This window comes from Hypomesus nipponensis, chromosome 8 (assembly GCF_054491055.1).
Source record: "Hypomesus nipponensis isolate SF chromosome 8, ASM5449105v1, whole genome shotgun sequence".
In the NCBI taxonomy this organism is placed as follows: Eukaryota; Metazoa; Chordata; class Actinopteri; order Osmeriformes; family Osmeridae; genus Hypomesus; species Hypomesus nipponensis.
Genome location: NC_140368.1, coordinates 14852018 through 14877293, shown reverse-complemented (window position 1 = coordinate 14877293; position 25276 = coordinate 14852018). Strand labels below are relative to the sequence as shown.

The 25276-nt window shown below is 44.0% G+C and overlaps 1 protein-coding gene across 3 annotated transcripts in view; it reads right to left on the bottom strand.

Annotated features, from left to right (window-relative positions):
• Positions 1–24762, bottom strand: part of acvr2ba (activin A receptor type 2Ba) — a 31342-nt gene extending 6580 nt beyond the window's left edge. For 2 of the 3 annotated variants that reach the window (XR_014766281.1, XM_084702808.1), the window contains exons 1-10: positions 24345–24762; positions 7518–7725; positions 3301–3413; positions 3057–3205; positions 2311–2454; positions 2050–2193; positions 1758–1906; positions 1357–1471; positions 1090–1228; positions 53–183 (exon numbers count right to left, since the gene is read on the bottom strand). Coding sequence is in view for 2 of the 3 variants with exons in the window: in XM_084702808.1 (XP_084558934.1) it covers positions 53–183; positions 1090–1228; positions 1357–1471; positions 1758–1906; positions 2050–2193; positions 2311–2454; positions 3057–3205; positions 3301–3413; positions 7518–7725; positions 24345–24396 (1344 nt within the window). In the remaining variant the exon portion in view is untranslated. The remainder of the gene's footprint in view (positions 1–52; positions 184–1089; positions 1229–1356; positions 1472–1757; positions 1907–2049; positions 2194–2310; positions 2455–3056; positions 3206–3300; positions 3414–7517; positions 7726–24344) is intronic. The other variant, XM_084702809.1, reaches the window with a different exon arrangement.
• Between the last annotated feature and the right edge of the window lie 514 nt (positions 24763–25276).

The window sequence follows — 25276 nt, the reverse complement described above, 5'->3', positions numbered from 1 at the left end:
GGTAGTGCTGACTGTGCTGTTTGTGTTTGTGTGTGCCAGTGTGCTAACTCACAGGGTGTTTGAGCCAGCAGTCTTTGAAGACAGGCCTCATCTTCTTGTGAACCACAATCTCCTGCAGCTCCTCCAAGGACGGGTGCTGCCCAATATCCTCCTCGAATGGCAACATGTACTCATCCACAGGACCTGCACACACACACACAAGCCCCTTTTAAACAGAGATCTCCCTCTATTGCCGTAAACAAGACCCCTCACTGAACAAAACCACGCTGGCATAATGATACCTGTGTGTGAGGGTAAACAGAATGCAGGCGTTTTGGAATCAGAGGGACATCAGTGTCTAGCATGTGTACTCCCTCCATTACAGCTTTCTCTTTGTTACACAGACGTGAGCCCTGTGACTATCTGCACTGCCGTCTCAATTAGAGCCTGACCGATATATTGGTGGGCTAATATTATTGGCCGATATTTGGCATTTTCCATACTATTGCTATCAGAATTTATAATGGCAATAAAAATCATAATACAAATATTTTTATTATGCCTTCACAATACAAACAAACAAACAAGGTTCAAAATCAAGGCTCATAATGGCCGATAAATTAATATATATATAACATATTTTTAAAAAACGGACAAAACACCCTTCAACAATGTTATGAGTGTTGGTGTTGCATAGTTTGTCCACCAGGGGGCTCTTCAACGTCCCGGTTAGCAACACTCGTGTTTAGAATGCCCAAAACCCAACAACCAGCTGATCCAGCTGGTTGAGTCGGGCAGAGTGTTAGGTAAATCTGTTTGTTTTGTTACACGTTTCTGCATTTTTAAAAGCTTTTTATAGATATCGGCCGATATATCGAAATATCGGATTTTTAAATCACCAAATATTTGTATTGGTATCGGCCTTAAAAATCCTTTATTGGTCGGGCTCTATTCTCAATGCGGGTACAACAATGACCCCCTGTTCTGTGTAAGGAATAAAAGCGCAACATTCACGCCTTGAGGGTGAGATGAGAGTGTGTATGTGTGTGTGTGTGTGAGAGTTTGTGTGTGTGAGAGAGAGAGAAAGAAAGAGAGTGTGTATGTGCTCACCGTCAGCAGCTTTACAGCGTGACACAAGCTCCCAGAGCACCAGGCCCAGTGCGTACATGTCTATCCTCAGGAAGGCGTCCCTCTGGAAGTTGATGGCTCCTTCAAGAACCTCGGGAGCCATGTAGCGACGGGTCCCCACCTACACACACACGCACAAACACGCACACACACATGTATGCACGAACCGTTGATGATCCACACAAAGAGTAGTCATGGTCCCGAACACACACACCTACACCCACACACACACACTGGGTTGTAACCCACCTGGCCGTGTGTGTCTCCTGGAGGCTTGCCTGGTTCAAACCGTACCGCCAGACCAAAATCTCCAATGATGGCTGTTAGGTCTGTCCTCAGCATCACATTCTTACTCTTAAAGTCCCTGGAGAGAGAAAGAGAGACAGACAAGAGGAGGGGGTAAAAGAGAGGGATAGAGACAAACAAGAGGAGGGGGTAGAAGAGAGGGAGGGAGAAAAACAGACAAGAGCAGGGGGGTAAGACAGAGGGAGGAGGTATAGAGATGAGAGGAGAAGGGAAAACAAGGAGAGAGGTAGGAGGTATATAGATGAGAGGGTAAGAGAGAGGGAGAGAGGTAGGAGGTATAGAGAGGACTGAAGCTACTTAACTCAGACGGGGTTGTGCATGGTGACTGTGGGTCAGGGTCTCACCTGTGGGCAATGGCTGGTTTGGGCCCTTCCCCCTTGCAGTGAGGGACGTCTTCATGGAGGTAAGCCAGGCCGCATGCCATGGTCTCTGCTATGTGGCACAGTTCAGGCCAGCTCAACACATTCCCCTTCAAATAGTCTGTTAGGGAACCCTACACACACACAAAACATCAGTCTGGACTTCTTGCCTTTATGCCCCCCTCCCCCTCTCATTTCTCCCCCCCCCCCCATGTCTCCCCCTCCTTCTTCTTCTGTATCCTTCCGTCCTACCCCTCTCATGTCTCCCTCTTCTCACCCTCTCATGGAACTCAGTGATGAGCCACAGTTCCATCTCTAGGTTGGTTCCTCGTTTCTCCGCACCAATGTAGTGCAGCAGGTTGTCGTGCTTCATTCCCGGCGTGGAGAACACATCACGCTCGTTACTCCATGACTGCTTGTCCTGAAGAACCAGGTTGAGAACCGTGAGGAGACGGTTACGTGGAGCAGAACCACCTTTCACTGCACTGGAGAGCTGACGTTCTACATGGACGGCAGTCTGCCATGTGGGTAGCCATACCTGGATGGGGAAGATCTTCACAGCCACATATTCATTCATCATTTGGGCCTTCCACACACAGCCGAATCGCCCCCTAGCTTTGATCTCCAACAACTGCAGCGGCTTGAGTCCCACCAGGGGCGAGGGGGGGGGGAGGCCATTGTCCTGATGGATTGGGGAACACAAAAACACATCTACGTCAGGTTTAACAGCGCGTGTTGTTTGGTCAGTGAAGATGTGACAAACCACAGTGCTGCCCAAGCACCTCTAGATGGTGTCATACTGTCACCAAGATGCCTGGCCTGCTTGGTAGACTGGAACAAAATGGCATCCGTATGGAAGACACAAGAAAGGGCCATGAGAGAGAGAACAAGGGAAAAACAAAGGGAGAAGAAAGATGGTCAGATGGCTGAGTGGTTAGGGAATCAGGCTATGAATCAGACAGTTGCCGGTGCGATTCCCGGGGCAAGGCACTTCACTTGCCTCGGGGGAATGTCCCTGTACTTTAGCGTCTGCTAAATGACTAAATGTAAATGTAAAGAAAAAACATAAATCATAAAGCGAGAGAGCGCTAAAAAAGTGAGAGAGCAGCAGCGACAGAGGGCTTTAAAGAGCGATGAAGACAGAGAAAGAGAGAGAGGGCTGGCATGTTAAAGAGACTATCCATTTAGACAACCCTTCAGGAAGACATGGAGAGACAGAGCAAGAATGAATACAGAAACACTGTGTGTGTGCCTGCATCTGCATATGTGTCTGTATTCATATACCTCATTGACGTCGACGTGGCCGTAGGGAGGCTTGCGGTGACGGTACATCCAGAGGGCCAGCAGCAGGGCCAGGGACAGCAGGGTGATGGGGAGGAGGGAGTACCCCAGCACGCTGTACAGGTGGGCGCTGGGTGCCGGGGCCTTGATCACTGGGAAGGCAACCAGGGGAGCATTACCACACTATCCTGTCTCTTCAGTATAGGAACACACACAGAGACACACACACACCAACAGAGACACACACCCTTACTTGGTCCGTTCATGTCAGGCAGGTGTGTGAAGTGCTTGTTGCACAGGTTGCCCTCACAGCAACAGAAGAACACCTGGGGATTTTCTTCTGTCGCCACACACTCCTGCCTGAGAAGGAGATAGGAAGGGAGACACAGAGGTATGTGAGGAGGGAAGAGAAAGGGAGGTAGAGAGGGTAGAGAGAGAGGGAAGCAAAGAGAGGGGGGGAAGAAAAAGTTAAGAGTTAAGGAGGGAAGAGAGATAGTAAGAGTAGCAGGGAGAGAAGTAGGTAGGAAGGGAGAAGGGGTGGAAGAGAGAGGGGGGGAGAGACCACCATCAAACCCAGTGTGTGGACCAGTGTCATTTTTGGTCTAATGAGACTTTCAGATGGCTCACCTCTGAGAAGGGTAGGAGCTCTGTCTCTGATGTGTGTGTATGTTTGAGTGTAGGGGCCCTATTTTAACGATCTGAAACAAAAGTATCAAAATAAAAAGCGCAAGTAACTGTGGGCGGGACTCCGGCGCGGTTGCTATTTTGCCGGTGGGACAAATGACTTTGCACCTAGTGCAAATCTGAATAGGGTTGGTCTGAAGTAGCTACATTACTAGCTGGTGTGATTTGGGCGTAAAGTGCAGTAAACCAATCAGAGTGTCATCTCACATTCCCTTGAAGAGCAGGCGCGCTTGTTACATGGCGGATTGCTATTATAATGACGGATTTGCCAGGCGCACGCCAGGAGCAGTTCACAGCCGAGGAGACAGATGTAGGACGAGGAGACAGGGCAGTAAAAGATAGAGAAGTGACATTGTATGGGAAAGGCAGAGCAGTTTTCTCATTGCACTAAATTGCCCGATCATGCTGCTCATTCAAATTATTAGGGTTCCTCCGGTAAGAGGGAACCTATTGTTTTTGTTCGTGTTCTATTATTATTTTTCTTCTCCATCCAGCCCAATATCTCAAAAAGTCCCCGGTCATAAATGTTCTAATTTGGCATATCCAAGTGGGTACCCCCACACCAAATATGGGCCACATCAGACCATAGGGGGCGTCACAGGCCACGCCCAAAAGTCAAATTTTCTAAGTGATGGCATTTCCACCCCATTGCTCCAATTGTTCTGAAACTTGGTGTGCATGCCTCATTTTTCATGAAAAACTAAAAAGCCTCAAGGACCCATAAGGTCCGCCATGATTGATTTTCCTGTACAGTGATAATTTGGTAAAACCTTCAAAATTCCTCTTCTCTTGAACCAAAGGTCCAATTGACTTGACATTTTAAACAGATATGTAGAATTTATGTATTTAAAAACGTTACTTGGGACAATGGAATCAAATACAAAATGGCCGAAAGAGGTATATTTATGTAAATGTACACATTGCCTTAATTTCTTTGTGTCAATAAATCAATTATCATTTTGACCGATGGTTTTTCAAACCTAATAGGGTTCAAGATGACATCTCTCTGAAGTACCATAAACTATTTCACCTTGGTATGTCAAAATATGATTGAATTAGAGCTGTTTCAACCTTGGCTGAATCTAACAACACTTATCACAGGAGAACAGCTTACTTTTTTGTACCGTAACTGAACATAACAATATTCAACACTGAGAATAGCTCAATGAGCTGGGACCTGCAAAGTACAAGGTCGTAGATTAGAATTCAGCCACAGTGTTTGAGTCTGTCTTAAATTTGAATATCTGTTTAGTTAAACAGGATGACATAGTTCTGAAGTACCATGTGCAATTTCACCTTGATATGTCAAAAGATCTTTGAATTGCAGCTGTTTAAACTTTGGCCGACTCGAAAAATACGAGCTACAGGAGAAACGACCTTCTTTTTTTATACAGTAACTGACCATATATTCTCAGCCTTGCGGCTAGCCCAATGGATTAAAACGTTGTCCTGAAAAGCGCAAGGTCACGGGTTCGGATCCAGGCACCGTCTTTTGGCCTGTCATAATTTTGATTACTTGTTTAGTTAAACAAGCAGACATCATTCTGAAATATCATGCGCAATTTAATGCAATTTCCCCTTGAAATGTCAACCGTTTCTTAACTTTTGTCCCAAAGATGACCAAAGCTAATACTCATATCACACAGTCGGAGCACGGCTAGGAATTCAGCGTCAGCGCCCTTGGGTACCCACCATGCAGTGCGGCATGTCCAAAAACGCAAAGACTTGTGGAAAATTGTTCGGTTACAACAGCCGTGCGAGGGATTTCAGTTGTTGTGTTCGTTCCGTTAGATGTTTGTAATGTTATTGTTTGTTAGTTAATATCTTGTTGGTCACCCTGATTGTGCATGTTGTGAATTTTAATGGAACCAGTAAGTCGGCTGCTGTACCCTCACAAGCTATTCTCGCATTCTCCCCGTTGCCCACATGACTACTGTTAGTTGTGCATTGACTGAGATTCTGGAAAGAGATCAACTCAAGAAGACTTTCAATATCCTATAAAAAGCTAATACTCTGCCCTTTCTATTCATAAAATCTCAACGGTTGGTGTGTAGCAGAGAGGATAGAGAGACTGAGTAGTTTTGCTCTCTTGTTGTCCAACTCTTGACCTTATACAATGTACATTTTTATAATATTTTGCCATTTTGCGGAGGAACCCGCATCGCTGCTTGCAGCTACATTTATTCTTATTTTTATATATATATTTGTTTTTTAATTGTTTAGATCTTAATATTAGTTTAACTATTGTACTTTTTAACTTCATTTAAGACCCGTATATGTTTATTGTTTGCACCTTCCTGCCACAGTAAATTCCGTGTTTGTGTAACATATGCTACATGGCGAATAAACCTGATTCTGATTGAGATGGGAGAAGAAACCCACACGAATTTGCTTCAGTTAAACAGGCATGGGAGGAAATTGCCACAATTGTTACAAATCAAGTTCACATACCTAGAGATTTCTCATGAAAATCTTTTTATAATCAAGAAATGTAACACGCCATAAATCAAAACAATGTAACATAGCTTCGCAGAAAGAAGACCCTGGCCTCACCAGCAATGTTTACGGGCCAAGCTTGCGGCATAAAAATAGCATCTGAATAACGCACCATTGACTTTAGACTAAGTTTTTCCTGGTCAGTGGCGGAATAGCACCAGGGAACGTTTGCGCTGGAACACGTCTCCTTTTTTTGCGTGTAGTAGGGATGGGCGTGGTTAATCGAATATCCGGATATCCTAAAGTAAGTTAGTATTCGAATACTTTTTTCGAATACTTATGAGCGTAGTTTAATAAAAAAAAATGTTTTAATGAAAAACCGTTGTGTTGTGAATTCTAATAGTTGTGACGTTAGAAATGATGAAAACCATCAAAAAAGGTAGGCTACGCCTGCGTTCTGCTGCGAGTCTCCTTTCATTTCATTTGGCGCTACAAGAAGCATTGTGTCCTGGCTAAGCAGTAGGCTACCTCGCAGCAACCTCAGTTCATGCAGTTTTTTCTACGCCGGCCTGCTCGTAAATCGACTCCGTACTGGCCTCTCCCCTGAGCATGTTTACATGCTCATTTTCCTGAATAAAAATGCGTATGGCTAATGCAGTTGTGGCTTATTTATTTTCTTACCAGTAGCCATGTAGAGCTAGCGTAATCCGCTGTTTATGTTTGCATTCTGTGGTGGCGCACCGTATCCTATAGGATTTCGGTTCCAAGTTAATATCCAAGTTAATATGCAATATTTCTCCATGTGTGTGTTTCGTTTTTATCGAGGATAGCCTTCCCAATGTGTTTAATTTAGTCCAATGTAGCCTACTTTTTATTTCACATAATAGGCTAATCGCTTTTCCGCCAAATTAAGAGCCTACGTCTGAAGACGCAGCGTTTTTTCAAGTTCATTGTCTTTTCGTCATGTTAATAAATTGATCTTTCATTTGTTTTCTTTATTCAACCCTTATTTAATCTAATAGCTGAATAGTCCCAATTATTGCCAGAATGTGTGGTGGTTCATGTGTTTACTGTATGCTTTGCGTCACGGCAGGCTAATTAACGGAACCACATTAACAAAAATAGATTATCCGGATATTCGAAAATAATTTTGGATACTATTCGAATAGTGAAATCAGTTCAAATCTCCATCCCTAGCGTGTAGACGACCTTGTCTAAACCGACCTGAGGTGTTTCCAGAGCCATCAGATCTGTCAATCTCCCAGTGGAACATTTCCAATGTGTGGAACGCAGCTACCAGGGGCCAAAGAGCTTGTCTGCGCACACACACACACACACACAGACCTGTCATAGCAGTTGAAGTCATCCAGCCAGCAGCCTTTCTTCACCAGCTCGATGGTTCCGGAGCTGTTCCTCCAGGAGGCGTAGCAATGCGAGCGCTTGTCCTGGTCCCCCTCGCAGCTTTCCACGCCACTGAGGTTGGTCCTCTCCACCTGGTAGTTGTGGTTGTAGTACAGACACTCGCGCGTGTCCCGCTCCGCCCCGCTCCATCCTGTGGGAGGGGAGAGGGGGTTTAGAGCAGGCACAAAGTCGCACGTGTAACCAAGGTGAATTGGTAAAGCCTCTCCTCAGTACAAGTACAGCCCACCAGTGCCTGTGAAGAGCTAGCTTTTTGGTGGCGTCACTGGTTAGCAGTTACGGCATGCTTGTGTAACCAAGTTTAACTGGCTAAACTCACCGCCCACCGAAGCCATCGAAGAGCTGGCTTTTGGTGGGGTTGCTGGTTGAAGCAGTGTTTGTTAAAGGTGGTGGTCAGATGACCCAAGTTCCAGTCCCAGTATGCAGAAAGATAAGGAGGAAGCGGCACTGATGAGATTGCAACTACCCGTTATACTAACTGAGATCACTGAGTATGGTGGTGAGTAGCCTGGGTGTGGTGGCCAGCGGGTCTCCCAGTACTGGGAGAGGGGCAGTGGGACGGAATAATGAGCCCAGATGTGACCTGTGACCCCAGCAGAGTGAGGTCTTGGTGAGAGGCTGAGCTGAGCTACCCTCAATACGCACACTTGCCACTGTGTGTGTTTGAGGAGGAGTGTGGGTGTATGTTTTATGTGCATGTGTGTTTTTTATGTGTGTATATGAGTGTGTGTTTGTGTACCTTCCCAATGCTGGACACAGTAGATGTTCTCACCAATCTGTGCATTACGGTTGCTAGGTGATGGGCAATGAGGGAGTTCAGCCCCCCCCCCCCCCCCCCCCCCCCCCCCAGAGAAAGACCTATTCAACCCCTTGTTTACACACACGCACACACACACAGGGATGTACACAAAGGCATGCACATTCAAGTGCACACACAGGCATGCAGACACACACAAGCCCACAGCTCTGGTGTGTACTAGAAGGTGGAGAGAGGAACAACAACTCACAATGTGGTGGGGGTCTATACATAGGAGCAGGACATACACACACACACACATTATACTGGACAATCAAGGACTAGATGAGAGAGAGTGCAGTACTGTCCTTTCTGTCTGGGTTGAGACTGTGTGTGTGTCTGGTTTTATCACTTCCAGATAACTGAAGCCTCCCCTCAACCAATCGAACTCCAGAATATTGTTTTCTCCACCCATCAAAAAGCGTTGAGTCGAGATCCATAACGTGGCTCTATTATTGCAGACTGGAGTATATTCGGATTCATAATGACATGGAGCATTCATTAGCATTTGTATGGAAGTGTGTATGTCTATGTGACCCTTTATGACCCCTGTATGTGTGCTGACGACAAAGAAGGTTAATGATATGGATCTGGTTATTTTACATAATAATGTTCACACACACACATACACACAGGCCTCCACACCCAGGCTGGAACATCTCCATATGCCAGCTCTCATAGTCCAGCACTTAGAGGATCCCATCAAGCAGACAGGACGGGGGTCTCTTGATCAGGAAGAGATGATCCCAACAACTACTATCAAACACAAAATATCTGCTACCTGATAAACTAGGGAGGAGAAAATACCTAGGGCTTGGTTTACACCTATCAACATTTCTAGCCACTGCGGGACCAAAGGCATGTCATGGGACCTTTAACTGCCTATCACAGTCAAATAGAAACAAGAGACACTAAACAGCAAACAGGAATCAAATGTAAGCATATGAATCGAAATTTGATTAAAAATAGAAAAAATATTCGTCTCGTCTCGTCTCGTCATCTTCCGCTTGTCCGGGGATCGGGTCGCGGGGGCAACGACCTAAGCAGGGAGGCCCAGGCTTCCCTCTCCCCGGCCACTTCCACCACCTCTTCCTGGGGGACCCCGAGGCGTTCCCAGGCCAGCCGAGTGACATAGTCCCTCCAGCGTGTCCTGGGTCTTCCCCGGGGCCTCTTCCCAGTGGGACGTGCCCGGAACACCTCACCAGGGAGGCGTCCAGGAGGCATCCTAATCAGATGCCCGAGCCACCTCAGCTGGCTCCTCTCGACGCGGAGGAGCAGCGGTTCTACTCTGAGCCCCTCCCGGATGACCGAGCTTCTCACCCTATCTCTAAGGGAGAGCCCGGACACCCTGCGGAGGAAGCTCATTTCGGCCGCTTGTATTCGCGATCTCGTTCTTTCGGTCACTACCCATAGTTCGTGACCATAGGTGAGGGTAGGAACGTAGATCGACTGGTAAATAGAGAGCTTCGCCTTTCGACTCAGCTCCTTCTTCACCACGACGGACCGATGCAGAGCCCGCATCACTGCGGACGCCGCACCGATCCGACTGTCGACCTCGCGCTCCATTCTTCCCTCACTCGTGAGGGAGAAAAAATATTGATTCTAAAAAAAATTGAATCGATTTTTAATTGAATCCTGACCCCAAGAATCGAATCGAGAGGTACCAAAAGATTCCCACCCCTAGTTGTCAGTCACAGTACCAGAATTTAGTAGACGGTACACCAGTGAAATTTCAAGGTACTCAATACCATTTTGGATACCAAAGGAAATTTTTTAAATTGGTTACTGTTACTGCCTTTTTTTGACCACAATTGTTTAGGACAACAATCTGTGACAATTTTGCAACTTTACAGATATGAGAAACTTGTTTTTTCCTCGCAAAATTTGTCGGTTTTTCCTGCAAATTTTTACTTATAATGTCAGAGAAACTCTGTATATGTATTTTTGTATTTGATATGTTTTTTTTCCAAATTTAAGAGTTAAATCTCAGAAATTCTGAGTTTTTTCTTGCCAATTTGTGACTTTATGATGTCAGAGATTTCTTTTGACCTACAATGGCCCCAATACGCCATCGTAAAAACACGACCACAATCAAGATAGTTTTTTGATTGCTTTTGTAAATGTTGTTAAAAAATGCTTTGAAAATCGATTTTCAAAGCTATAAATAATTATTCTGTGTCAACAACCAGTTTTACACGTGAAAATGTTTATGACACTAATTTATCTTCATAGTGAAGGTAGATTTATACAATCACTATTCATACAAATCATTGCCTAATTTTATTGTACAATGGCATAGCCAAAGTGCAGATCTCAATCGGATTGTGGCACTATTTAAAAATTGCGGTGCACAAGCATTGTCCACAGAACCTTAGGCAAATCTGCCTTGAAGAATGGAAGGTGAGGCATGGGGCATTATACTGGCGGGATAAATGACTAAAATCTAAAATGGGTTGGTCTGAAGGAGCTATATTACTAATGGGTGTGGTTTGGGCGAAACGTGCAATAAACCAGATCAGAATCAGCAATAATCAGAGTGTCATCTCACATTCCCTTTAAGAGCAGCGCTTGTTCCATGGTGGATTGCTATTATAACGGCGGATTTGCCAGGCGCACGCCAGGAGTGGTTCACAGCCGAGGAGACCGACGTTCTCCTCTGGGCCGTATAAGATAGAGAAATTACATAATTGTATGGGAAAGGCAGACCAGTTTTTCATTGCACTAAATTGCCCGCTCATGCTGCTCATTCAAATTCTTATTTTTATATATATTTTATTTTTTACATTTTTATATTTTTAAATTGTTTAGTTCTTAGAATTAGTTGAACTTAGGGATGGGCATAATTAATCGACATGGGCATAATTAATCGACATTAAGAATTTCGTTGATTACATTATTTGTTCATCGATAAAACTAATGCGTCTTCCGTTGCGTAGTGTGAGTCTTGAAGGAATGCAATGGATTTTGCTATGTGGCAGGATTTAAAAATTTTACCAAACGAAGCCAATGTTTGGAAAACAAAATGCCACAAGCCTACTTAGTTACTGGCGAGTTTCCATGGATTTCAAAAGTAAACATGAAGAGGTCACGGCGAAGTGTAGCGAAATGTACCACTTGAAGAACGTACATCCAACCCTGATTAGTGGCGGTGCATCCTGCTCTCGGTGTTAGCACGGAGGACCTGCGATGCACAACGAGCAGAGAAAATTACCCAACGGATCTGCAAGTCCCTCGAGATGGATATGCTACCCTTAAGTATTATTGAGGGCGAAGGTTTTTATGAAGCTTTGTTAATTAGCCGGAAATGTCAGATGTGTTCGAGCACCGGCTTCTAGCTGTTGGCTCCGCTTCTAGGAGAAGAAATAGTTGTTCTTCTTGTAATACAGATCTCAATGCGAAAACACGTTCTGTTTTTTCTATTTTCACTGCATTTTGATATAGCCTAAATAGTGAATATGAATATAAAAATGTTAATGATTCATCGAAAATCGATCGTTAATTCTCCCGACAATCGATTAAGACAATTTAATCGAATGCCCATCCCTAGTTGAACTGTGGTACTTTTTTACTTAATTTAAGAAACGGTAGGCCCTATATGTCTATTGTTTGCGCCTTCCTGCCACATTAAATTCCGTGTTTGTGTAACATAGGCTACATGGCGAATAAACCGAATTCTGATTCTGATCCTGATGGAGATGGGAGAAAAAACCCACCCAAATTAGCTTTGGTTAAACAGGCGTGGGAGGAAATTGCCACAATTGTTACAAATCAAGTTCACATACCTAGAGATTTCTCATGAAAATCTTTTTATAATCATTGAAGAAATGTAACACGCCATAAATCAAAACAATGTAATGTAGCTTTGGAGAAAGAAGACCCTGGCCTCGCCAGCAGTGCGCACGGACCAAGCTTGCGCCCTTGAAGTAGCATCTGAATAATACGCCACTGACTTTAGACCACGTTTTTCCTGGTCAGTGGCGGAATTGTTTTTCGGAAACCGCAAAATAGCACCAGGGAACGTTTGCACCAGAACACGCCTCCTTTTTCTGAACCGCCCACGGGATTGCAAAGTCGTTTCAACGTCAACTGTGGAGGGAAAAGTTGGCTTTGCGTCGAGTGCAAACTAGGAATGACACTTGTGTCGTTGACTAAAGGCCGTTATATGCTACTCCGTACTATACGATTACGGACACATGGGAAGGGCCTACGCATAGTTGGAACGCCCTGAAACGCCCTCTCCGTCGTCTGCGGGGCCGACGGAGACCTTTCCCGTGCACCGTTTAAATTCCTGTCGATCCGTCGTGCCGTGCTGTACGCGACGGATACCCCTTGGCCGTAATTGGTCCGCTACGACATCATTTCCAAACAACATCATTTCCGACTTCGACAGAAAGGCGTTTTCTCTAAGGTCGTCTTTTTGAAAGACGTCTGTGATGAGAACTTCTTGGAGAGAAATTTTATTGTGAGCTAGATTATGCTCTACTCTAGCGAATTCAGAAACGTGAGTTTGTTGTCTGTGCACTGACTGCCACAGTTTAATGACCTAGAGTAGTACATTGTAGTTTTGACTGTAGCCTACATACAGTTTGTATGGATCATTTTGTTTCCAATTATATCAGTCTTTTTGTTTATCATTTTTCACATTGGATTATACACTTGGTGGAGAAATGAATTCACAAAACCAGAGCCTTGTCTATATCGCAGGGGTGTCAAACCCATTTTCACCGAGGGCCACATCCGCATGGTTGCCGTCAAAGGGCCAGTTGTAACTACGATGTAACGTCAGTAACGATGTAAAAACATGGTGTTTTTGTTGTAGCTTTTGTGAACATAGGGCATATTATGCTGCAATTTAAGTCCGCCTTTTCATTCTTGGACAATCTGCTGTTTTTCTTGGAGGATACATTTGCAAATTGTTCTCAGTGTTTGGTGACAAAATGCAAGCGCGCATAGCGCAAGAGCAAAACTAGTTTTGCCCTTCATCTGAACGCAGAATAGCTTTTTGAGCTTTATGTAAAATAAACATTGCCGTTTTCCAATAGCCTAGGTAAAACCTTGTCTAATGAAGGTGATGTCTTCATCATTGCTGGCTCCAAATTGTCGATAAGGGAAGCAGACACATGCTAGCTTGGCTGAGTACTCTAACCAAGTTCGAGAGCGATACCAACTTGGGTTAAATGCCCGAGGACCTTGGCTGAAAATGCACATGGGGTACGTTCGCAGAACCGGCTGCATTGGAGTGCTGTCATTCAAACCATGCTCGCCTTCACCCAGTTAAACTTTGCGTTTAACACTGATGTGCATACACTGCTTTCTAGAGGCGGGATGTCTCACTTTGCCGTAACACAATTGAAATGCATGGTGAGAGATGTTGTTTATGGTCAATCCACGCTGTAAAGCAGCGTAGACTTATTTCAATAGCCCATTAATCTTCCGTGGGCCACATAAAATGACGCGGCGGGCCTTGAGTTTGTCTTTAATATAATATTATGTGACTGCACCTGCTGCACTCATCGTCTGACTAGTGACAGCTGGTAAGAGTGTCACACGTGTGATGAGAGGTGGGAGATAAACAACGACAATTTCTAACTTACAAAGACGCAACAAAGCAACGTGTTTTCGACAAAAAAACGCTTCTCCACCTACTGTTCTGGCGGTGAATTGTTTTCAGCACCCCCAGACTTCGGAGAACCATAAAGGCAACAGAAATGCTAATTAATCCGTCCTATCCGGCGGCCCGCCCATCCGTAACGGAGTCGGAGTACCATACTGGCACCTTTAGTCAATTGCGCTGGGTGCAAGATAGGGCCCTTAAATTCAGACCTCCCTCCACCCCTTTAAACCTCCTCTGTTTCTCACAGTTCTCAAAAAGTGACGAGGGACTTCTTATTGCCTGTTCACTGCTGTGCCTCAGTGTTATCCAATTTCCTGTGGCATCTTATTGAATATAGGGAGTTCTGCAGACCTAGCAATACCAGACAGTCTTTGTTAAAAAGACACAAACACCACAAATAGCTGGCTAGTTTAACATCACAATACCCTGCCCTCCTTGACCCTGTCTGACTCCCTGGCCTACTCTCACTCTCTCACATGAACACTGAATTGTGGTCCACACATCTCTAAATCTATTGATCTGTGATTAAAAGAGGTTATATTTGAATTGGGTTTTTTCTTGGTTGAATAAAAGTTAAATAGAAATAAATACACACAGATGGGGTGGAGAGAGACAAGAGGGAGAGAACAGTAAAGTTATGTTATACTGTAAAGATTATGTTATACTGTCCTATCACCAAAATGATGTAATACTGTAGATAAGATTTGCACTGTCTGGTCAAAATACAGACCACTAACCACTGTAATACTGTTAAATACCGCCTAAGCAACACGCCTGCCGCCTTAACGTAATTTTTTTTAAATAGCGATATCCGCCGTGTTACTCTGTCCTGGGTTCTCCCTTTCATTCCAAACTGTGACAAACGGCAGTCTCCCTTCTCTGCAAAACGCATTAGTCTATTGCATTAGTCTATCACACAAACTAGCCCCCCCCCCCTCCCCTCCCCGCAAAACCCCCACCCTACCACCTTAACTAACAGATTTTCTGCGAGAAACCTTGATTAAAGTATCTGCTAAATGCATTTTTGGGGGTAAAAGAGAGAGGGATATTGGTGGAAAATCTGAGAGAGAACGAGTGAGAGATACATGTAATCACCAGTGACCTTTGGAAGCTGCCTAACCCTAACTACATAGAGTTGTTCTGAAACCCACCCACCACCCCCCTCTGAGCCCAGAGCCTCAGCCTGACACCTCAAAGCACAGATGGGGAGCATGGGGGAGCTCTCCACAGGGGCCCAGACAGAAGGGACTCCCCTATTCATACACACGCCCTCCAGACAGGCCCCCACTTCCAGACGCAGGGCCTCTAGGGGGGGGGGGGGCATGGTCCTCAGGGAGTGTCTTTAATCCCCACAGTGAAAACACTATCTCCTCCCTCCCCTCGCTCCATTCCTTCACCACATAGGGGGCTGACGTTACTCTCTGGTCTGACGAGGAGAAGAGTAAAGGAGGCCACCCCAGGTCAGCAGCTATATGGTAATAGCTTTATTCTATAATCTACTGGAGCAGTTTTCACCTCTCCACCTTCTCACCTCTCTCTAACCCACCTCTCTCCTCCATCCCCTACTTTTCCTCCTGCCAGACCCTGACCAAGAGCTGACATACTACATACTGATGTACTCTCTGTACTTCTGATCTGAAACTAAAAACATGCTGGAGTGAATACTGGGGGTCTGTAACCATACACACACAGTGTGTGAGGGAGGGAGGGAGGGAGGGAGGGAGGGAGGGAGGGAAAGAAAGAAAGAAAGAAAGAAAGAAAGAAAGAAAGAAAGAAAGAAAGAAAGAAAGAAAGAAAGAAAGAAAGAAAGAAAGAAAGAAAGAAAGAAAGAAAAAGAAAGGCTGACCTGGGCCTAACCACTGTGGTTTTTATATGCCACCACTTGGTCCCGCAACAACATGAGAATGGAGTAGAAGTTAAACAAAAACATGCCTGTGCAAACAATCACACTCAGGTCTTTGAAATGAACCTTTTTACTTGGTGGCACTGGTGCTACCAACTTTAAAAAGTTAGGAGCACCAGCAAAAGTTGACGAGCACCCATCGATTATTCTGGATCACCACAACTACAATTGTGGTAGGCAGCACTTGACATTAACATTTTTGCTCACCAGCCACTGTGGATAGTTGTTTTCCAAAGTTACTAGCCACTCAGCAATTTCACTAGTCTTACACTTTTTATCCTCGAGAGACATCATGGCTTGCAAACGAAAGAAACATTACATTTGCTCAGTTCGGATGTACAAGGAAAACAAAATTATTTTTACAGTGAAGACCCAGTGTCTTAATTTTATTTTCTCTGGAAATGCGCCGACACAACTTCCCAAAGTTTTGTGTGTCTGCGCCAAACATTTCAGCCACAACTGTTTCCTCAACTTGAGCTAATAAAAAGCTGGCCTTGAAATAAAATTCTGGATCAGCACTAACTCTCCTTGGTCCAGCTACAAACCTTGGACAAGTAAGTTAACTAACGCTATATCATTTGTTGCTTTACTGTATATGGTTACTGAGCTTGCTACCCTCAGAATGTGGCTGTAACATTACCTCTGCAGCTAACAGCTGAGATACTGTCGCTAATGTAAAGGTAGGTAGCCTCAAGTATGTGTGTGAATACACATGCTGTAACACTTCTTTGTTATTTGGATAACCATTCTGCTGCTGTTATGGCGTGCGCAATATCTGCCTTTCCCCTCATTAAAATGACTGAGTGTGTACCTCTGCAAACCAGGATGATCAGATGAGAATTGGGAAAATTTGAGGCATCTTACAGCAACAGGGCTACGAGCCATTGCAATACATCCATTGTAAACATTAGCGCATGGTGCCGCCTCTCTCCTCCTCATTAGCATTTAAAGCTACAGACACAGAAACAGTGTGTCTTGAGGAAAGCTCATTGTGGGACTGCTCGTAGTGGCTGTAATTATGCACCAAGGCTGAATTTTGGGAAAGAGACTTCAGATACAGTATTAGGGGACCACTAAGGCCTATATAAAAGCATCCAAAAACAGTATATCATGTGACCTTTAACATGATTGGCTGCTATGACAAAGGATTGGTTTTTTTGCTGCTGCTCAACAATGACACCAGAGATAAAAAAAAAAAATAATGGAAAGTTGCTTGTCTAGATTTGTCGCTCGTCGCTAGATAAGATTTTTTGTCATTAGGGAAAGTTATACACTACACTCCCTTTGTCGCTTTCTCTCACAAAAAGATTGACTTGCTTTTTACGGCACTCGTCACACACAAAGAGATGGTGCAAAAGGCATCTTACAGCAACGGGACTCTGAGCCATTGCAATACATCCACTTTTTACGGCACTTGTCACCAGTGACGTGCAGTCAGGGTAGGCAAGGTAGGCACTGCCTACCCTGCCAAAATTCAAACGTAAAAATGTTTATTAAATAATTGTATTTAATAAACTTGAATTTGTATTTTTACAGATTATTCTTGTGATTTATATATGCAATATGTGTGTTATTCCAATTGTTTAGACGTTACGATGACAAATGTAGCAGTTACGCATAATCAAATACAACAAAATGTTAGAATAAGCAGTGCTTTTACTGTCCATTCATTGCGGACGACAACGAAAAACTCATGTTGCGCATGCGCACTTCGATCTTGTATTCTTTAACATGTACGTCGAAAAGCACACCTCTGCTGTGCCTTTGCACGTAAATGTTATGCCAGTAATCATCAACGTTACGTATCAAACATGGACCAATTAAAATCGAGATATTACTGGAAATTTGCGCAGCTGACGTCATTACACCAGCTAAACGTAATCCCCGCGAAATTCAAAGTCATTACACCAGCTAAACGTAATCCCCGCGAAATTCAAAGTAAAAATGACGGCAGCAGTATCTCCCCATATTGTAGAACTAAGAAAAAAAGAAGCTCGATTTTAATGGTAAAAATGAGTTGCTAGCAAGAGGGAGGCCTATGCCAACCTTGCCTGAACTACACCAGCAAAAGAGACTAAAAATTGTCCGCTCGTTTCAAACGGACTGGTATGCCAAAAAAGATTGGCTATGTGGCTGTGCTAGCAGTCAGCGGCTGTACTGCCATCCCTGCCTGCTTTTTTCAACGAGTCAGACGGTTTGGACTTTAGCTGGATACTGCGATTTGAACAACCTGCCCACAGCTTTAACCAAGCATGAAAAGTCATCAGCTCACATCCAGTGTCAAATTATGCTGAAAACCTTCGGTAAATCACGGATTGACCTTGCACTTGACGAGCAAAGGAGACTGAATATAACCTCCCACAACGAAAAGGTTAAGGAAAACCGAGAGGTGTTGAAGGATCTGATAAATGCGACCTGCTTCCTTGCAAAGCAAGAGCTTGCTTTTCGTGGCAATGATGAGAGCGCTAGCTCTAGCAATAGGGGCAATTACATTGAGTTGCTTGATGTGCTAGCTGAGAAAGACGAGAGGTTGGGTAGACATCTACGTACATCTACTGTATTTTCTGGAACATCTAACAGAATACAAAATGATCTGATCGACTCAGTGGCAGACGTGCTCCTCGCTGACATTAGGAGTGACATAAATGCGGCCCCCTTTGTTGCTGTGGAGGTGGACGAGTCGACTGATGTGACAAATAAAGCCCAAATATCTGTTGTTGTACGTTATGTATGTGAAGGTAAAGTAAAATAAGCCTTTCTTGGCTTTGATGATGTTAGCAACGACCGGAGAGCAGCAGCTATTTCGCAGTATGTATTGGGCTCATTAGAGAAATACAACTGCTGCGATAAACTGGTTGCACAGACATATGATGGAGCCTCTGTCATGGCCTCCGAGCTAAATGGGGTGCAGGCAAAGGTTAAAGAGAAGGTGCCCGAAGCTATATTCACACATTGCTATGCACACAAGCTGAATTTGGTTCTAGCCCAATCCACGAAATGCATCCCCGAGTGCAGAACCTTTTTCAAGACAGCTGAGGGACTTTCTGCTTTTTTTAGCAAATCATCCAAACGCACCCATCTCCTGGATGAGACTGTCAAGCGCCGCATCCCAAGAGCAGCAGCAACCAGGTGGAGCTCCAATTCAAGGCTGGTCCAAAGGATTTTATTTCACCTTCCAGATCTACGCGTCATGTTTAACGTAATCGGCGACAATCCCAACAACTGGGACGGAGAAACATTGGCAATGGCTGCTGGGTTTTAGTTGTGGCTTTCAAAACGGTCAACTTGTTTCCTACTGATGGCTTTTGAAGGGATCTTCAATGACACCGATGCTCTCTTTAGCATCCTTCAGTCCAAAACCATGGATATCGGATTCTGCTGTAATCGCATCAAAGACACAATGAAAGTGTTGGACAGCAAGCGACAGGATTTTGACCGTTTTCATGCACACTTTGAGGAAAGATGTGATGAGATGGAACTCGTTCACCGCGAGACACAAGATGGCCTGTCAAACAAAACAGAACGAGCTCGCATCTATTATTGCATTCTGGACAATGTCAATGTTCAGATGAAGACCAGGTTTGTGGATAACTTTTCCGATCTCGATTTCATTGGACTGGTAGATTGCAACAAGTTTGAAGAGATGTTGCGCCAGTTTGATGACAGCAAACTGGAGAAGCTGTCAAAGTATGCAAGGTACTTTGACTTCGTCAGGCTAAAAAGTGATCTTGTGGGGTTGTATGGCTCACAAGAACTAAGGGGCAAATCACCGACACAACTTCTTGACTTTTTAAAACAATACGACTTGGAAGCAACCGTTCCTGAAGCAACAAAGTTGCTGCAACTGGTCTTGACAATACCAGCCACTACAGCTTCGGTGGAGCGCACGTTTTCCACCCTGAAACGGATAAAAACATACAGTCGGAACCGGACCGGGCAAGCACGTCTCTCAGCCCTTGCCATTCTGTCAATTGAGAGCCAGAGACTGTGCACACTGAAGGCCCGTAAGGAGGAGTTTTACACAGCTGTGATCGACGTCTTCACGAGGAAAGAGCGGCGGATGGATTTTATCTACAAATAATCTACCGATTGGTGAGTCAGAAACGATTTGGGGTTTAATTTTGAATTGGTTGAATTAATGCCAACTGCAAGCCATTTGCCTTCATATTCAATTGAGCAGTGAGTGTTCTCATTGTTGCTGACTGACAAACATAATTGGCCGCTGTGCAATAATTAAGGATAAAGATGGTTGCATTCTGATGCTGGACATTGGTGTTTGTGTGTGTGCGTGCGTGTGCGAGAGAGAGAGACTACGATATGTAATGTCATGAGAGTAAGATATGTCATCCTGATTGGACATTTCTTGATATCAACCGTGCATGTGTGCCGCTTGTGCGTATACTGTTTTGACGTAGCCTATTAGCCTAAACAATAAATTAGGTAATCTGGCTTTCATAATTTAGTGCCTACCCTCTTACTGACATCACCGCACGTCACTGCTTGTCACAGTCACACACAAAGAGATGGTGCAAAAGGCATCTTACAGCAACGGGACTCTGAGCCATTGCAATACATCCACTTTTTACGGCATTTGTCACACACAAAGAGATGGTGCAGAAAACACTTAATCATTTTTTTTGTTATCAAGACAATTTAAGATTACTGTTCCTTGTTGAGCCTCCAGTGCCCAAAACAAAATAACATCAGATGTCCGCAGCAGTCTCACATCCTCACGCCTTTCAGACCTAATCTTCATTTTAACAGAAGGCCCAGAGCTTCAGCAGTATGATGCATCATCAGCTGTGGAGAGGTGGCTGAAGTCAAGTGGCAAGAGAAATCCTTTGGCCCAAAAATGGTAGATTAATCCATATGCAACATAAAGAATAATTGAGACAATGTACTTTTTTTTCAGTTGCATTGTTCATGCATTTCATGTAAAAAGTCTGGCGAGTAAAATAAAAAATTGACGAGACAATGGCGACTCGAGCTTCATTGTGTCCGTAGAGAGTTGGCGCTAGTTGGCTCCTTGTCACGTGACAAGGAGTTGACTGACGGCTAATATTAATCTAAAATCTACATTAAAGTTTAGAATGAAACTATGAAGTTAAATCGGTTATGTAACATTGCATAGAACGGTGGACCGGTCACTGTATCTGTTCACAGCAGGCACATACTGTGTAGTAGGCTAATTAGCAAACGTTTTGTACAGAAATTAAAACCGGTTGCACAATTACAATTATTTGCACTCCCACAAATGCTTTCAAATATATACATTTTTGTATTTTTACATTCAAAAATGGTTGCAATTTCAAGCCCTGCTCACTCCTCTTGTACTCTAATCAGTCCCAACTCCACAGTACACGGAGAATAACACATTTCAAACCACAACAGATACGGCCATCGTATGTGTGTTTAACAGTAGGGGATGAAGTTGTGTTGGGGTGTTTATGTAATATATTCACACACAAGGGAAAAAAGGGGAGGAGTGAGAGAGAAAGAAACAGTGTTGAGTGAGGGAAATAAATTGAGAAAGGGAGAGAGAGAGATAATAGACAATTTTTTAAATTGTTAACATTCGGGATGCGTGCGCAAAGTGCTGGCAGAAAACCCGGAAAGGATAGCATTTATAACGGCAAAAGGACCACACGGATCATACAAATAGATTTAAAGACCAAACAAGTTGAGGAGGACAGCCTTTAAGAGAGAAAGCAATTCCCCATTGATTTGTCGCATCAGAATTTTAATTTGGGTCACGAAAGTCTTGAAATTTGAGTGAGAATGTCGCCCGGTACAGACCGCATAGTCGAGCGGCAACCATTATTTCACGTCATGTCAGCCTCAGTCAGACTCGTTGCTCACTGGCAGTGTGCACAATGTTGTATTTCACTCCATTCTACACCAGAAACGTCATGGAGGACTGAGTTTGGTAGATACAAGCCTGCTGAAGATAGCCAGCATTTTGGATTTTTTTTTACCCGAGCCTGTTTCATTCGTCATTTGCCTGAGAAAGCGACCTCCGTTAGCCAGGCTAGTTTTGCCCGATCACTTGGTCAGGCTATTTAAAGGTATCGGGGTCAAGTGACTTTTGTGCATTGACAAGTGAAGGTACTTGTCCAAAGGACAACTGCCTCAAAAAGTTAATGTCAAGCCCTGTAATCCAGTGGACAGAGATATATGATGACCTGATCGACACTCCAAGTGTATTATACCTGGGAGAAGTTCGTCTTTTGCAACCAACATGCGCAGTTGAGCCAGCTTGACAGTCGTGTGACGTATGGTGAAAATTGGTCTATTAGACAGAGGGAACAGAGAATAGATACATTTCAGGCTGGAGGGCAACTCAGGAGTTGTGCAGCTGTATTCAGGCCCTCATAACCAGCTCCTTAGCGTCTCAGGAGAAAGTAGTTTAACTACATAAACTGTTTTCAAGAAGTTTCACAGCTATGAACCTTGCATCTCTTTTTACAGCAAGCAAGCCAGAAAAGAAGTCAGTCAGACAACCAGTCAGTTGCTCAGTAAGCCAGCCTACCAGTCAAATAGCATGCCAGCCAGCCCTGTTTGTGGTCACAGCGAGGGTGGTTGTGGTTGGGATGGTGGTTGTGGCTGTGGTCATGGTGATGGTTGTGGTCGTGGTTATGGTGGGGGTAGTGGTGGTCAAAGTTTGTGGTTGTTGTCGTGGCTGTGGTGGTGGTCATGGTGGTTATGGTCGTGGCAGTGGTGGTTATGGTTGTGGCAGAGGTCATGGTGATGGTTGTGGTCATGATGGATGTAGGGTGGTGGGGGTTGTGGTGATGGGGTGGTTGTCGTCGTGGCTGTAGTTGTGAGAGGTGATACAGAGTTGTGGTCGTGGCTATGATTAGCACACATAGGATATGTAATGTAAAATAACTATATAGGAATGAGGTTAGACTGGTACAGAGAGACAGGAAAAGAGAGTGTGTGTGTATAGGCTGTGTGACTTGAAGGGTCAGCTGGAGTACATTGAAGGTTTGGATTTGTGATTGGTCTAGTTTCTACCCTGCTTCACAGACATTACACTCCCCATTACTAGGTGCCCTGGAGTCAAATGCCAATGAATGCGTCAACACTGAGAACTGACTAGCAGATAAGGTTTGCTTAGCTCTACAGAATGGAGCCACTCGAATGCTACATAGATTGTAACACTGTAGGCTACACAAAAGATCTGGGGTTGAATATACTTGCATTCATTTAGCAGATCACCTTAATCTAAAGAGATATACTAATAGAGAACGCTGTTCTCACCACCAGGTGACCGTTTACAGCTGAAACAGATGAGGTTGTACTCGTGCAAAGCGAAAACATACACAATAGAGCCGCTGGCACCAGTACCCCTCTCCACACACCCCTCCCCCACGCCATACAAACAAGGGGGGAACTGGAAACACAAACTGGGCACCCTACATAACACACCTACCGTATAACGGCGGCCTGTACGCTTGAGAGCACAATACTCTAATCAACAACCTCATACATTAGATTTAACGAATAATAACACACACATACAATGTTGCCAGATAAACTCAATTTAAAGCCCTAACGCTCGTAAAGTAATTATAACGTTGTAACAACATGCTCGACATGATCAGGTTGGGAAACTTGAAAAAAATTCCGAATGACAGAAATTATATTAAATAACGTGGATTCATCACAACGTAGATAAGACGTTACAACCAAAAGATCTTCCAAAAGATCCACAATCACTGATTATTTCAAGCGGAATTATTTTTTAAGAACAACTATGCTATAATAACAACTGACATAACTATAATTATGTTATATCAACAGTGTTTACGTGAATTCCACACACAATATACAATAGTTGCCTGATTCAAAATATTGTAGATTTGTTCCAGCCCAACATCTTACTACTCGAGCTACCTACACAGTACGACCACATGACCGTTTCTTCATTCATATTCGCGAGATACGCTCGTTTACACACACACGCACGTACGCAAGCACGCACACAAAACAAAATAGTCTAAAAGTTTATGAAATTATTTAACCACTGAGCATTAGAGATTTCTGCAGATAGGTCGCATACATTAAAATGTAGGTATATGGCAGTCAGCTATAGGCTATTGATCTCTTGCCTACTCGCGACCGAACGAGCGTCCAAAAGGACACGAAAGCTCAGAGGAGAACAAAAATGTGCAGCTAACCATATTTGTTAAATTGGACTGTTCGGTTGCCATTTGAACCATACATTTACAAAATGATAACAAATAGCAGTAGCCTACACTGCAAGAAAGCCAAGCGTGGATACATCGGTGTAGCCTATCCTACAGCAAACGGTAGTATAAAGGCATATAGTATAAAATCAGTAATCTCACTTCGAATCCACATTGGATACATTCTCCAACAGCCCTGTGTGACAATTCCAACTCAGTCAGCAGGGGATATTGCATAAACACTCACCTGCACACAAAGTTCCCAGAAGAAGAGCAGAAGTCAGCCAAGAAGCAAACATATTCCTTTATTTAAAAAGAAACACACCAGATTTTCTCCGTTTCAGTCTCTTTTCCTTTGAAAACATTTAAAATTATGATCAGCACAACACACACGCGAGCCGAGAAGCACCGAGGCCCTACGATGTCCACGAGAGTTGCTTTTGTGTGTTTAGCTCTCTAATGCTACACAATTGCCCGTGCTAAAAATAAGTTAAACATATAAACAAATCCATTGGAGAATGATTGATTTAGTCCCGGGCATAAAACCAGCTAGGTCAAATAAATCTGACGTCTAACAACAAGCATGTAACGTCTAGCTCCCAGCGTCGCGCGCAACCTTTAAGATAGTGTGCTCGCGGCTGGCTGAGTACACAGTAAGGGATTCTCATGCAACCAGCTGAACCAGCTGAGTCCAAAATGGCTTCTGGAGAGGGGTAGCTACAGTAAGCGCAGTCGGTGGGAAGGCCCGGATGTTTAAATACAAAGACAGGAATGCAATCAAAGAGCCTCGAAAGGGGAGGGGAGAGGCGAAATGCTGTCAAAATACTTAGGTCGTGGAAGAGCCGCCTGGAGGAGAGGGGATGAAAATGGATTATCTGATAGCGGGTAATTGGTACTTAAAACGGAGTATCAAATGTCTTTACCCCTAAAATGCAAACTTTCACTGAAACATTTCTGTTTGAATTCTGCCACATGCCATAACTAAATTAAGAAATTGTTATTTTTTCATCAAATATCTGATAAAGTATTGTTTTGGCAGATATTACAATGGAAGATTATTTAAAGGTGACATGATATGAAAACTTAATTTTAGGAGGTTATTTAACATTAATATGAGTTCCCCTAGCCTGCCTTTGGTCCCCCAGTGGCTAGAATTTTCGATAGTTCTAAACAAAGCCC